Source organism: Schistocerca piceifrons, chromosome 3 (genome assembly GCF_021461385.2).
Source record: "Schistocerca piceifrons isolate TAMUIC-IGC-003096 chromosome 3, iqSchPice1.1, whole genome shotgun sequence".
In the NCBI taxonomy this organism is placed as follows: Eukaryota; Metazoa; Arthropoda; class Insecta; order Orthoptera; family Acrididae; genus Schistocerca; species Schistocerca piceifrons.
In genome coordinates this window covers 281,471,808-281,488,393 of record NC_060140.1, presented here as the reverse complement: position 1 = coordinate 281,488,393, position 16,586 = coordinate 281,471,808, and the positions used below count along the sequence as shown (strand labels likewise).

General features: G+C 38.0%; 1 protein-coding gene across 6 annotated transcripts in view; it reads right to left on the bottom strand.

Moving 5' to 3' along the window:
• LOC124789269 (fas-binding factor 1) overlaps nucleotides 1-16,586 on the bottom strand; it is a 126,782-nt gene that overhangs the window by 59,345 nt on the left and 50,851 nt on the right. For all 6 annotated transcript variants that reach the window (XM_047256574.1, XM_047256571.1, XM_047256572.1 and 3 more), the window contains exons 11-13: nucleotides 13,429-13,601; nucleotides 12,657-12,796; nucleotides 2,604-2,836 (exon numbers count right to left, since the gene is read on the bottom strand). In XM_047256574.1, coding sequence (XP_047112530.1) covers nucleotides 2,604-2,836; nucleotides 12,657-12,796; nucleotides 13,429-13,601 — 546 coding nt within the window. The remainder of the gene's footprint in view (nucleotides 1-2,603; nucleotides 2,837-12,656; nucleotides 12,797-13,428; nucleotides 13,602-16,586) is intronic.

Genomic DNA, 16,586 nt, shown 5'->3' with positions numbered 1-16,586 from the left:
TTATTTCGTCATCTACTGTTGGTTAACAGATTAGCTAAAACAGCTTGTGAATCTGAGAGATACTGCACATCAGACTTATAAATTATATTCTAACCTCAAAAATCAAACTTTTACATTTAGCATCACTAGTATCCTTGCTATTAGTTGTTAGTCACTGCTATTATTCAAAATGGCACTAGATAAATACAAATCATCTTTCAAATAATTTTCAATTCTATATAATGTCATTACAACAAATCATATTAAAATATAATGTTTTTTAAATATGGTTATTACATGTAAAAACCTAAGATGATGTAAACGGTCCTCAAGGTCCTCATTTGATCAGGTTACACAAATAAATAAGTAAAACAATATAAACAAATAATATATACATGCAATATTGTATACAGAGAAAATAATTGTCTAATATACATATTGTTGTTATAATAAACAACAATATCTGGTAGAGCCGAACTCAGAGAGGTGTTGAGTCAAGACAGAAGAACTGGGAACTGAATCTGTGTATGAGCCAAGAGCTCCCTTGCGATCCACTTAGGGCAAGCAGGAAGAAGTCAGGAGAGAAGAGCGGCTGGCGGTAATTTGATCACCCGCTCTCTGCAAATCAGTTCCTTGCTGATCACTCACTCTTTATTGAGCTGCTGAGTGCTACTTACTCTGTCACTCACGATGAACTGCTGAGACGACTGGTACAGTAGCTCTTGACGACTGCAGCTTGTGCAACTCTCATGATCACTGATAATATATTCTGAGTGCAATGATACTTCAAAGTGTAAGTACTAAGAGAAAACAGTACTCAACAACTCATTCCAAAATATGTAAATGTTTATTGGGCTTTGGAAATTTGAGGTTTTCTTTTCAAATCAAAAGTGGAAATGTAAGGCGGAAAAGTATTTTCTGTGTTAATAAATTTGATGAATTGATCTTCATCCACACACTTATTTTTTTCAAGACTGACAAAAGCTTAACACATAAGTAACATATGGAAATCCATGTGTACACATGGTCTAGAGTGCTTTTTTGCAGCTTGGGAAACATTTCCTTCAGCATGCTGTTTGGGGCACCGTCACAGCAGCCTGTTATTAATTCTTTCTCCTGCTCACTGTCAGTAGAGAGAGATTTCAGATCAGATAAGCTACTGCTCCTTTTCCCAATTCACTGATTGCTTATTTCTTAGATGGTTCTAGCTCTTTGAGTCAGTTCAGGAGCAGATCGCTCTTCTCTAGTGACCATTGTATTCTAATCTCCATTGTACTGGGTGGGATTCTTAAATTGTTCTGAACATATAAGTTATGTGCCTGTCTAGTTTTCCCCAAATGAAGGAAAGCACTGATACAAAACCTCTTGAAGACCAGTCAAAATACTACAAAATAAAACAGCTTAAAGCAAACCCATAAAAGGAACAAGTGTGTCCTTTACATCTGAGAAATGGTGAAACCACCCGCAAGTTAAAGATGGAATGGTCAGGGATTAAATTCGAACACTGTGACACTCCAAAATACATAGGAATAACAGTTGACAGACCTCTGATGTTCCAGAAACACTGTATGAATTTCAAATCAAAAACCTCCACCAGGAACAACCTACTGAGAAAACTGGCTAGATAATAGTCAGGCAATCATGTTGACGCGAACTTCTGCAATGGCATTATGCTACTCTGCTGCAGTGTATACCTGTCCTGTCTGGTATAAGTCAGCATATGCCAAACAGGTGGATATTGCCCTAAACGACACATGCTGGATTATAACAGGCTGCTTGTAGTCAACTCCAGTCGAATGGCTCTACCAACTACCAGGAATTTCACCACCTCCTGTTCGAAAAGAAACAGCAGCAAATAGGGAAAGAATGAAACTGGAGCAGGAAAATACACATCCCACACATGGGCAACAACCCTGCCCACATTGAATAAGATCACAGTAAAGTTTCCTCAGAACACCGGAAAAACTAATAACCACTGATGAAGTAGCCAGGCTGCTATTATGGGGGGCTGAGACACCCCCTCCCCCTTCCCCTCCCCTGGATTGGAAAAGATTTTCAGAATCTTTACCCCCTGGTCATGATGAGAATTGGCCAATCTGGAAGTCTTTGAATAGGCTGAGGTCAGGAGTGGACAGATCAAGGGTTAACATCATAAAATGGGGATACACTGAAGAAAATAAAACCCAATGTGACTGCAGGGAAGAAGAGGTCGTTCAACATACGCTTCGGTGTCGACTGTGTCCAGCCACCTGCACAGAAGATGACCTTCACCAGGCAACAGAAAATGCACTGGAAGTGGCCAAATCTTTGTCAAAGATTATGTAAACTGTGTTGATCTCTCAACAATTGTATAAACTGTGTTTTAGGTATGTTTCTGACTTATAATAATAATTAGGATAGAACTTTAATGATTGATTGTTTCTCAGTGTCAAACTATCATTCATACTAGCTACATTTCTTTTATTTATTTACTTCTCTTGGTCACTTCCATTTTCCTCCTTTGTAATTATTTACCCCTTCCTATCATCCTGTTTATATTCCTACATCTCTTATAATCCAATATACTCCCTTGTGATCCCCAAGAATGGAGAATTTTCCACTAAGCTAAACAGTAGCTGACCTACCTGCAGATGTTGCCGTTCTCTTTCAAATTGCGCACTAGCTTGCTCACGTTCTCTCAGTACAGCTAGCTCCCTGGCTTCCAGATGTGCTCTCTCTTGCTGCAATGCCATACGTGCATCGTCTGAATCAACCTTCTGCTGGGACAGTTGCTGCTCTAATTGTGAGATTAGGCCAAGTAGTCGCTTCTGCTCGGCCTCAGCTGCTTTTTGCTGTTTCTCCAAGATGACACGTGTGGCTGATATAAAGACATTAAAAGAACAATGTACACTGTCACAATTAATTGGGGATCATCTTCGAATGAATTACATATACTCACAAATAGATTATCCATTTTACAGGATCCTTTTTATTTCTGTCATACAAAATTTTAATTATCTACCCAAGAATGTAGTCACTGTAAATAAAGTCAACAAGTGACCATTTTCATGAATAACTAAGGGTATGGTTTTTAACTGTACAACTAATAATAATAATAATAATAATAATAATAATAATAATAATAAGTTTTGCAGGATATGCTTCCTGCAACCACTCTAGAAGGAAAACAAAGACAGAGGATGAGATGGTCAGATGAAGTTAACCGACACCTCATGTTCTGTTATTACCAAGCAACAAACTTAGGAACCACACAACTGAATACAGATCACAAGTATACACAACATTTATTACCAGATACCCAGAATTAAAATTTTTAACAGAACAATGACTAGCTGATCAGATCCATGTAATAATAAAAAATAACAGGATACTCCAGTCAGAATTAGAAAACATCAAACAACAAGTACAACAAATACTGGAACAAAATAATGTGCATTCAGAAGAAGAAGAAAATACAGTAATGGACTGAAACATCCCAGAGCATCAATTAAACAATCAGAGAAAAACGACAGCCACCAGAACAAGCACAAATAGAACATGAAGTGACACACATGTTAGATATAGAAGAAAAATTTCAGCTGACATATATAGAATACAAAGACACAAATACAGACATTAGACCATTCTTGCATAGACCACCAAATAACCCACAAGTCGAAACAACAATAACAACTATCAACACAATCATACACAACAAAATAAATGAAAATACTACTATGGAAGAGTTACAACTACTGGTTTATATAGGAGCACTCACTACACTAAATATACACACTAGGCAGAGATCAGAACCAACCAACACACAGAAGAAACCCACAAAACCAGCATGGCAACACATGCTACAGATCAGAATAGAAAAACTGAGAAAAGACATCGGACAGCTAACACAATTTATAAGAAATGAAATATCAGACAAAAAAGAAAAAGGTTAGGTAAAATCTCACAACAAGAAGCGATAGAGAAATTGGATGAAAAAAAAACAGAAATTACAAGCATTGGCCAAACGACTTAGAAGATACAAAAAAAGTGAAAATAGAAGGAAACAAAACCAAACATTAAACACAAACCAAAAGAAATTTTACCAGACAATAGATAACACATACATTAAAATAGACAATCCACCAAACATAACAGACATGGAACACTTCTGGAGCAACATATGGTCAAACCCGATACAACATAACAGGCACGCACAGTGGATACAAGCAGAAACAGACACATACAAGATGATACCACAAATGCCTGAAGTGATAATTTTGCAACATGAAGTCACCTGAGCAATTAATAGTACGCACAATTGGAAAGGCCCTGGAAAAGATAAAATAGCAAATTTCTGGCTAAAGAAGTTCACCTCAACACATTCACATCTAACTAAATTATTTAACAATATAATAGAGGGAAACATTCCACGTGGGAAAAATATATCTAAAAACAAAGATGATGTGACTTACCGAACGAAAGCGCTGGCAGGTCGATAGACACACAAACAAACACAAACATACACACAAAATTCTAGCTTTCGCAACAAACGGTTGCTTCGTCAGGAAAGAGGGAAGGAGAGGGAAAGACAAAAGGAAGTGGGTTTTAAGGGAGAGGGTAAGGAGTCATTCCAATCCCGGGAGCGGAAAGACTTACCTTAGGGGGAAAAAAGGACGGGTATACACTCGCACACACACGCATATCCATCCACACTTGGCGTCTGTATGTGTGTGTGTGTGTGTGTGTGTGTGTGTGTGTGTGTGTGCATACCTGTCCTTTTTTCCCCCTAAGGTAAGTCTTTCCACTCCCGGGATTGGAATGACTCCTTACCCTCTCCCTTAAAACCCACTTCCTTTCGTCTTTCCCTCTCCTTCCCTCTTTCCTGACGAAGCAACCGTTTGTTGCGAAAGCTAGAATTTTGTGTGTATGTTTGTGTTTGTTTGTGTGTCTATCGACCTGCCAGCGCTTTCGTTCGGTAAGTCACATCATCTTTGTTTTTAGATATAAATTATTTAACAGTTACATTGCAGACCCATACACATTCCCTGATACACTTACACATGGAATAACTTATCTGAAACCTAAAGATCAAGCAGACACAGCAAACTCAGCAAAATATCGCCCCATAACATGCCTACCAACAATATACAAAATATTAATTTCAGTCATTACACAAAAATTAATGACACATACAACACAGAACAAAATTATAAATGAAGAACAAAAAGGCTGTTGCAAAGGAGCACGAGGATGTAAAGAGCAACTGATAATAGATACAGAGGTGACATATCAAGCTAAAACTAAACAAAGGTCGCTACACTACGCATACATTGATTATCAAAAAGCTTTCGATAGTGTACCCCACTCATGGTTACTACAAATATTGGAAATATACAAAGTAGATCCTGAATTGATACAGTTCCTAAACATAGTAATGAAAAATTGGAAAACCACACTCAATATCCAAACAAATTCAAATAATATCACATCACAGCCAATACAGATTAAGTGTGGAATATACCAAGGAGACTCATTAAGTCCTTTTTGGTTCTGCCTTGCTCTGAACCCGCTATCCAACATGTTAAATAATACAAATTATGGATACAATATTACTGGAACATACCAACACAAAATCACACATTTGCTATACATGGATGATCTAAAACTACTGGCAGCAACAAATCAACAACTCAACCAATTACTAAAGATAACGGAAGTATTCAGCAATGATATAAATATGGCTTTTGGAGCAGACAAATGTAAGAAAAATAGCATAGTCAAGGGAAAACACACTAAACAAGAAGATTACATATTGGATAACCACAGCGACTGCATAGAAGCGATGGAAAAAACAGATACCTATAAATATCTAGGATACAGATAAAAAATTGTAATAGATAATACAAATATTAAATAAGAACTAAAAGAAAAATATAGACAAAGACTAACAAAAATACTGAAAACAGAATTGACAGCAAGAAACAAGACAAAAGCTATAAATACTTATGCTATACCAATATTGACCTACTCATTTGGAATAGTGAAATGGAGTAACACAGACCTAGAAGCACTCAATACACTTACACGATCACAATGCCACAATTATAGAATACATCACATACATTCAGCAACAGGAAGATTCACATTAAGCAGAAATGAAGGAGGAAGGGGATTTATCGACTTAAAAAACTACATTATGGACAGGTAGACAAAACTACATTATGGACAGGTAAACAATTTAAGAAAATTCTTTATAGAACGAGCAGAAACTAGCAAAATACACAAAGCAATCACTCATATAAATACATCGGCTACACCATTGCAATTTCATAACTACTTCTACAACCCTTTAGATCACATAACATCAACAGATACGAAGAACGTAAATTGGAAAAAGAAAACACTACATGGTAAGCACCCATATCATCTAACACAGCCACACATCGATCAAGACGCTTCCAACACATGGCTAAGAAAAGGCAATATATACAGTGAGACGGAAGGATTCATGATTGCAATACAGGATCAAGCAATAAACCAAGATATTACAGCAAGCATATTATTAAAGATCCCAATACCACAACAGATAAATGCAGACTTTGCAAACAACAATTAGAAACAGTAGATCACATCACAAGCGGATGTACAATACTAGCAAATACAGAATACCCCAGAAGACATGACAATGTAGCAAAAATAATACATCAACAACTTGCCATACAACATAAACTAATAAATAACACGTTCCCACATACAAGTATGCACCACAAAATGTACTGGAGAATGATGAATACAAATTACAAATTATACTGGAACAGAACCATTATAACAGATAAAACAACACCACATAACAAACCTGACATCATACTCACCGATAAAAAGAAGAAATTAACACAACTAATTGAAATATCCATACTCAATACAGCAAATATACAGAAGAAAACAGGTGAAAAAATTGAAAAATACATCCAAATGGCTGAAGAAGTCAAGGACATGTGGCATCAGGATGAAGTTGACATTATACCAATTATACTATCAACCACAGGAGTCATACCACACAATATCCACCAGTACATCAACGCAATACAGCTACATCCAAACGTGTATATATATAACTACAGAAATCTGTAATTATTGATACATGTTCAATTATCCGAAAGTTCCTAAATGCAATGTAACATATACCGTACAGTTAAAAGGAAGTCACGCTTGATCAAGGTCCGCATCACTTTCCATTTTTAACCAGACATAACGTCTGAGAAAGGAAAGATAATAATAATAATAATAATAATAATAATAAGTATTATTATTATTATTTAATTAATTTTTAATTAATATCAGTTCCAGCATAATTTTTACTTCATCTTTATGTTGTTCTACGCATTACTCTTTATTACTTGCATCACCATTATCTCCTATACCTAATACATAAACAAAAGTTCACCACCCCCTTCAAGTTACAGTTAAATCACTGAAAAAGACATGGGGATAATCAAGAGTAGGAAATACAGCAGTAAATCTAGCTACTCGCAAGGGGGGGGGGGGGGGGGGGGAACTGCATTTGCCAATACTACGGAGTTGACTAATTGCCAGTACTAGGGAGTTAACAAGGTCAGTGGATTTGTCTAGTTGGATCAAGCAGGAAACTCTTGTCACCATTTTTGTTGTTCAGATATCCTTAGCACCCCCCCCCCTTCCCCCCACCAGTCAAATCTCCAAACATATACTTCAGTCACACAGCAGTTATAGGTCTCACAGGATATGCTGCTCTGCACAACAGTGAATACCGGATAGTGGTCACAGAAGTGCTGTGTCCCTGTATCCTATGCAGTGACAAAAGAGACATCACCATGGAAGTTTTCATCTTGACCACCTTTGTGACAGTGGGGTAGTGCCCATATCAGTTAGGATGGGCTGTTTTTGAGTGACAAGCAGATCATTGTGCTGGACACGTTATTACACTTCCGATACATGATGTGCATCAACAGCACATCAATTGCTACCAAGACCGTCTTAGAGAAGATGTTCATCACTGAGGATACCCCATACACACTCATATCAGGTAATGGTCTTCAATTTATGCCTGGTCTGTTTCAGGACTTCTGTAATAGAAATGATAGCTCGCATCTCATCACAGTACTGGCTTTGTCTGGTACAGCTGAAAACTTTGTGTGAACATTTAAATTGCAGATACAAATGAAGAAAGTGGGGTCACCTCTCAACAAACAGGACACCCTTACCCACTTTCTGACACTGTACAGGTCAATTTCAGTCAAAGAAAAGCTAGCAATGGAGATTTTCCACAGCCACTTTCTCATGTATTACTGCATTTGATACTCCCAGCACCATACCCAACTGAAGTCCTCACTATAGAGTTAGCGTACCAGTATGGCACACACTTTGGGAGAGCTCCTTGATGGATCGTCTCCTGGAATCGTCTTGGCTATACATGGCTGAGTGATAAAAAAAAAAAAAAAAAAAAAACTGCCAGATCTGCTGGGCTTCAGCACCAACTGTGAGATCTGCTGGGCTACAGCACCAACTGTGGACATCACTACCTGATGTAGAGATACAGCTGCTGGCACATGAGCACACTGAAATGGAACCCCCCCCCCCCCCACCACCACTTTCGACCTCTTTGCTCATCTACTAGGGAAGCTTCCACCACAGACTGATCATTTTGAACCATACCACCTGGTTTTAGTGGAGGGGAGGGAGGGGCTTGGGGAGTGGGAGGAGGAGAAGGGGATCTACCATTCTGTGAGGATGGTAGTGGGTCAGCTGCCATCTATAAAATAGTGTTAAGTTAAAAGGAAATCTGGCAGGAGGCATCCAGCTATGGGTCATCACTGGAGAAAAATACTTATTGGAACTATGGAGAAATTGGTCCACAATGACACCACCAGATAGCGCACTGCTCATATCACATGTATTGATCCTGTGGTACAGAGGACACTGATATAAGTGGTACCGCCTGACAGAAATGGACTTTGCAACTGGATCAGAAGTTTCTGTGACTTCAACTACAGCGCCACTAGGACCCGGTAATGTTATGATGGCATATGAGTGTGGGTCTCTGGACTGGACTGATTGTCTACATACTGTGGATGAAATTGGCTTATGATTATGGACTGGAGAGGAGCCTTTCAGACCATGTTTTGTGCTAGCCTGCATTGACCAGTATGCTCTGCTGACTTTGCATTCATTTGTGTATGTGAACTGTTATTGGTTTGTGGCAATAAATGCTGCACATTGTTGTGAATAGTGAGAAAATCTACAGATTTATCACAGATAGTTTACCAGAAGATGACAAATAAGAAACTTGTTGAATGCCATTTTGGAAAAAACATATTACTTGACTGGTTTCCTGTGAAGAATTTATCATGTAAAATGGAGGTCTGTTGACACTATTGTCCTATTTGGTCAATCAACCACCAGTTTCCTTACTACTAAACAACAGTTGCAGAACTGTCCAATATTGTTCTCCTTAACTGCAATGGGCTTGATTTTGTAGCAGCAATGTACACTGGAAACAATTATTAATGATATAGGTTCAAAGGTGTGATGCAGGAGTGTTAAATGGGTGAGTCTATGGGCCATCTCCAAGATGCCCAGGTGCCTGGATGCTCCCGAGATTGTTTCCTGGCCACTAGCATGCAAGGTGAGAACCTACAGGATGTCCCCAACCCATGCATGGCATCCTGCTTTGATGGGCAATCTATGCTCATTTTGGTATTAGTCTGAATCAAGCAGTCACCACAGTTTACGTGTATCATAATTTTACCAAGCAGACTCCATGGATCAAATCATCTTGATGACAACCACATTAATTTGCATGTGGGCCACCTCCTTCCAGGTTTTAATTCTCATCCTGTTACAGTTGTCATCACATACTCAGTTTTTAATGGAGGCAATAAAAATTAAAATATTCCTTTAAAAACAAGCATCACACCATACTTAAAAAATATGAAAGCAGCTACAGCTGGTATAATAATAATAAGACTATATACAAAAAAATATAATAATAAGGCTACTGGGGTCATTACTCTTGTGTTCAGCTTTTGTAAGCAAACTATCATTCCAACAGTCATATCTTTCAACATTTTAAGTTACATGCCCACACTGTTGAATGCAGATGGGTATTATCACTGTGTTTTTCACTTTGTTGCAGATTATGCACCAACAGTCTAGGTTAGGATGAGTTCCACAGCATTACTATTAAGTGAAAGCATGATTTAATAATGTAAAAAGTGTGTAAATTGTTTTATAAAAGTGCACTCTGAGAATAGCTTGTGAACAGGAAGGAACTGGTTATACGACTGCTATATACACACATTCATGTGGTACTGCCAGGCCAACAACAGCACGAACTATGAAATATCGTCTTAATAAGGTCAGACGAAAAAATTTATTCATCCATGTTGGAACTGAATCAGAGACAGTAATATCTGGAGCCTTGAGTAACTAGTGTGGGGCATACGAGGACTATAATTGCAACAATGGACTATGAAATAGTCTGCCATGACCACTAATAAAGCAATGTGTATAAAATTGTGTAAAATGTAACTGAGTACCTTGGATGAAGTACTTTCAGAATACAAGAGTGTTCATAACTTGTGGATTAGCCCATCCTTCAACAGTGTAGTGTATTGAAGTTGCATGTGGCTGCACTGTGAATGCAAAAGTCTACCTCCACATCTACATTTACATTCTGTGAACCATTGAAGTGCATGGCAGAAGGTACATTCCACTGTACCAGTTATTAGGGTTTTTCCCTGCTCCATTCACATATGGAGTGCAGGAATAATGGTTGTTTAAATGTCTCTGTGTATCATATAATTCTTCTAACTTATCTTGCGATTCGTATGGGAGTGACATGTAGGAGGTTGTAGTATATTCCTAGAGTCTTCATTTAAAGCCAGTTCTTCAAATTTTGACAGCAGACTTTCTCGAGATAGCTTCTGTCTATCTTTAAGAGTCTGCGCATTCACTTGTTTCAACACCTCTGTGGCACTCTCTCCTGGATCTAAAGAAACTGTGACCATTTGTACTGCCCTTCTCAGAATACATTTAACATCCCTGCCAATCCCATTTGGCATGAGTGCCAAACCCCTCCGAAACATTCTAGGATTGGTCACATGAGTGATTTTTAGGCAATCTCCTTTGTAGACTGATTGCATTTCCCTATTATTCCACCAGTAAACTAAAGTCTGCTACCTGCTTTACCCATCACAGAGTCCATGTGATCGTTCCAGTTCATGTCCCTAGTAACTGATACACCTAAGTGTTCGTATGAGGTTAAAGATTCCAACTGTGACCCACTAATATTATATTCACAGGATACTAGGTTTTTCTTTGTTTTGTGAAGCGCATCATTTTTCACTTATTAATGTTTAAAGCAAGCTGTGAATCCTTGCTCCACTTTGAAATCTTCTCAATGTCTGACTGAATATCTGTACATCTTTATTTGAACTGAATTTTGTTTGCAGGCAATTGCATCATCCATAAAAAGTCTGAGGATACTATGAATAATGTCCGCAGGATCATTAATATACAAGGGTCCCAACATGCTTCTCTAGAGTACACCCAAAGTTACTTCTCCATCTGTCAATGACTCTGCATCCAAGATAACATGCTGCATCCTCCCTTATCAAAAAGTCCTATATGCCTTATGATTGTACCTTTGATAATAAGTATAGGTGTCATACTGTGTCAAATGTTTTTCAGAAATTGAGAAATATTGCATCTACCTGACTGCCTTGATCCATAGCTTCCACGATGCCATGTGAGAAAAGTGTCAGTTGGGCTTCATATGATCTACGTTTTCTAAATCCTTGCTGGTTGGTATTGAGGAGGTCATTCTGTCTGTGATACCTCATTACGTTTGAGCAAAGATTCTACAAGAAATGGATGTCAAGGATACTGGACAGTAGTTCTGTGGATCACTTCTGCTACCCTTCTTGTAGGCAGCTGTGACCTGTGCTTTCTTCTAACATCTAGGCACAATTTTTTGTTCGAAGGATTTATGGCAGATTATAGTTAACAGAGGAGCTAATTAAGATGCAAAATCGGTATAGAATTCAATAGGGATGCAACTGAGCACTGGAATTTTGTTGAATTTTAATGATTTAAGCTGCTTCTCAATGCCACTGACACTAATACCTATTTCACTCATCTTTCCAGTGGTATGAGAACCAAGTTGGAGCAATACTACTGGGTTTTCCTTTATAAAGGATTATTTGGAAACAGAATTAAGCACTTCAGCTTTTGATTTGCTACTTTCAACTTCAATTAATCTCGTCCAATAGTGACTGAATACTAACTTCGGTGCTACCAATAGCCTCATGGATAACCACAATTTCTTTCGGTTTTGTGAAAGATCATTTGACAATATTCTGCTGTGGTAGTCACTGAAGGTTTCACACGTTGCTCTCTTGACTGCAGAAAGCATTTCCTTCAAAATGTCTATCTATAGTTCTAGGCTTTGTTTTGTACCTCGACAATCTCCAACTGTGTTTGAGTGACATTCTCACACTCTTAAAATTGTGAAGCCCATATAATTTGTTTGTGTACAGATAGGAAATCTATAACCACATGCAATTGTAAGTGATTAGAACTTCAAAAGGGTACAATATTCCACAAATATTTCACATCATTCGGCAACAAAGTGATGACAGACATGGAAACAAATAGCATACCTTGAAGTTCCTTTTCTTTTGCTTCTAGTGCTGCTGTCTTTGCATCCTGTAGTGCAATGCTTTCTCCGGAAAGCTTCTCTCCTATTATCTGAATGTCTTGTGCATTCTGCCCCATTTTTTCCAAAGCAATGTTCAAAACACTGAAAAAAAAGAAGGTTCATAATCATTCTATGTGACACCAATGTTCCCTGCCTCTTACCTAGATAATTTTTGACCTGATTTTCTTTCATGTGCTAATTAAGAAAACAATATTTAAAAAGTAAACAGATGAGAAGGAAGCACTAGTAGTTTGAGTAGTGTCTTTCCTTATTTTCTTGAAGTTAATGTTTCAAATATAATGAGCTCAATGCCAATAAATTTTGTATTCATATCTATATGAGAATAGATCATTAATCACCAAATTTTTGACAGAGCACTAAGAAGAAGTGTCCATTTGGATCTAGTAATCCAGTCTTACAGACATATTTACACTCCTTCCCTGATTTTCTTTTGCTGCACTTAAATATTACATTCTAACAGAAAAAAATCTAACATGTCTTACATCATCTTTCATACACTTGTTCCACCACTCCTGTCTACAGCTTTTTTAACACCACCCCCATGATGAACATGAGTCTTCACTCATCATTAACAAATAAATATATTTTCACTTTAGTGATAATATAAGGAATTAACGTTTTTGAAAATTAAAAAAAAGTGTCAAGATATTTACAAAAGAGCGTAAAGGATTACAAGAAAATGGTAACAAACTTTAAGCAATAGCTAAGCATACCTGGAGTATGAGCGAATTTCCCCCAAAGCTGCAAGCTCTGCATTACGGAAAACCTGCACATGTTCTAATGCTGCAGTGTGTTGGTTTCTCATTGCTTCTATATCCTGCTCATATTTCTGTTTGATTGCTGTTAATTCTGTATCATGGGTTCTTTTCAACTCGGTGATGAATTCCTACATTAAAACATTGACACTGGGTGACTATTAATGCAGAACTGAGAAATGAAAACTATTACTAGCTACGAAGTTTATGTCAGTCAGTCCTCACAGAAACTGTTTAATGGCTGTACTGGTTTTAACTAACTAGTCATTATCAACAGCCAATAAACACTTCCAAGCCAATGGCTGCAACAAAGCATGTTAGGATGCAACATTTCCATGAGACTCTTTCTAGAGTCCTCTAGTAGAAGCAGCTTGGAGATTTTGACCCCTAGCAAGCTTTAACAAAGAAGCGTTTATGGGAGTATTGATAATCTATAGTCAGCTGAAATTGGTGTAGCCATTTAGTTCAGATTAGATTAGATTCAGTTTTCATTCCATAGACCCAAAAAATGAGACGATTCTCTTGGGTGTGGAACATGTCATAATTTAACAGTTTATGTGTGTGCTGACTGAAATAAATTTTAACTTAAAAATGATGTGCTTGCTAATGCCCTTCTTTGATGGATTATAAACAATTTCATACCTAGATTTCGGTACACTTAAATTAGTTGACTAAGAGGACATATGTTCTCCACATACTGTAGAGGACGCTTGGTAGAAGGAGGCACACAAATATATGATCACTTACTCCTCTCCCCTCCGTTTCACAACAGCAAAAACGAGATTGAGGAATAGATGTCACTCTAGCCACATCCTTGGATATATGAAACAGAATACTCACATTCCTAACAATTCCTTGAGAAATCATTCAATATGCAACCGTAAGCTCACATTAGCAAAAACACCACTCTTGTTTGAACATTGTTGTTGTTGTCTTCAGTCCTGAAACTGGTATGATGCAGCTCTCCATGCTACTCTATCTTGTGCAAGCTTCTTCATTTCCCAGTACTTACTGCAACCTGCATCCTTCTGAATCTGCTTAGTGTATTCATCTCTTGGTCTCCCTCTACGATTTTTACCCTCCACACTGCCCTCCAATGCTAAATTTGTGATCCGCTGATGCCTCAGAACATGTCCTACCGACCGATCCCTTCTTCTGGTCAAGTTGTGCCACAAACTTCTCTTCTCCCCAATCCTATTCAATACTTCCTCACTAGTTATGTGATCTGCCCATCTAATCTTCAGCATTCTTCTGTAGCACCACATTTCAAAGGCTTCTATTCTCTTCTTGTCCAAACTATTTATCGTCCATGTTTCACTCCATACATGGCTACACTCCATACAAATACTTTCAGAAACGACTTCCTGACACTTAAATCTATACTCGATGTTAACAAATTTCTCTTCTTCAGAAACGTTTTTGTGTCATTGCCAATCTACATTTTATATCCTCTCTACTTCGACCATCGTTAGTTATTTTGCTCCCCAAATAGCAAAACTCCTTTACTACTTTAAGTGTCTCATTTCCTAATCTAATTCACCCAGCATCACCCGACTTAATTCTACTACATTTCATTATCCTCGTTTTTCTTTTGTTGATGTTCATCTTATATCCTCCTTTCAAGACACTGTCCATTCCATTCAACAGCTCTTCCAAGTCCTTTGCTGTCTCTGACAGAATTACAATGTCATCGGCAAACCTCAACGTTTTTATTTCTTCTCCGTGGACTTTAATACCTACTCTGAATTTTTCTTTTGTTTCCTTTATTGCTTGCTCAATATACCGATTGAATAACATCAGGGATAGGCTACAACCCTGTCTCACTCCCTTCCCAACCACTGCTTCCCTTTCGTGTCTCTCGACTCTTATAACTGCCATCTGGTTTCTGTACAAATTGTAAATAGCCTTTCACTTACTGTATTTTGCCCCTGCCACCTTTAGAATTAGAAAGAGAGTATTCCAGTCATCATTGTCAAAAGCTTTCTCTAAGTCCACAAATGCTAGAAATGTAGGTTTGCCTTTCCTTAATCTATTTTCTAAGATAAGTCGTAGGGTCAGTATTGCCTCACGTGTTCCAACATTTCTGCGGAATCCAAACTCAGCTTCGCCGAGGTCGGCTTCTACCAGTTTTTCCATTCGTCTGTAAAGAATTTACGTTAGTATTTTGCAGCTGTGACTTATTAAACTGATAGTTCGATAATTTTCACATCTGTCAACACCTGCTTTCTTTGGGAGTGGAATTATTATATTCTTCTTGAAGTCTGAGGGTATTTCGCCTGTCTCATACATCTTGCTTACCAGATGGTAGAGTTTTGTAGGACTGGCTCTCCCAAGGCCGTCAAAAGTTCTAATGGAATGTTGTCTACTCCCGGGGCCTTGTTTCGACTCAGGTCTTTCAGTCCTCTGTCAAACTCTTCACGCAGTATCGTATCTCCCATTTCATCTTCATCTACATCCTCTTCCATTTCCATAATATTGTCCTTAAGTACATCGCACTTGTATAGACCCTCTATATACTCCTTCCACCTTTCTGCTTTCCCTTCTTTGCTTAGAACTGGGTTTACATCAAAGCTCTTGATATTCATGCAAGTGGATCTTCTTTCTCCAAAGGTCTCTTTAATTTTCCTGTAGGCAGTATCTATCTTACCCCTAGTGAGATAAGCCTCTACATCCTTACATTTGTCCTCTAGCAAACCCTGCTTAGCCATTTTGCACTTCCTGTCGATCTCATTTTTGAGACGTTTGTATTCCTTTTTGCCTGCTTTATTTACTGTGTTTTTATATTTTCTCCTTTCATCAATTAAATTCCATATTTCTTCTGTTACCCAAGGATTTCTACTAGCACTCGTCTTTTTACCTACTTGATCCTCTGCTGCCTTCACTACTTCATCCCTCAGAGCTACCCATTCTTCTTCTACTGTATTTCTTTCCCCCAGTCCTGTCAATTGTTCCCTTATGCTCTCACTGAAACTCTGTACAACCTCTGGTTTAGTCAGTTTATCCAGGTCCCATCTCCTTAAATTCCCACCTTTTTGCAGTTTTAATCTACAGTTCATAACCAATAGATTGTGGTCAGAGTCCACATCTGCCCCTGTAAATGTCTTACAATTTAAAAC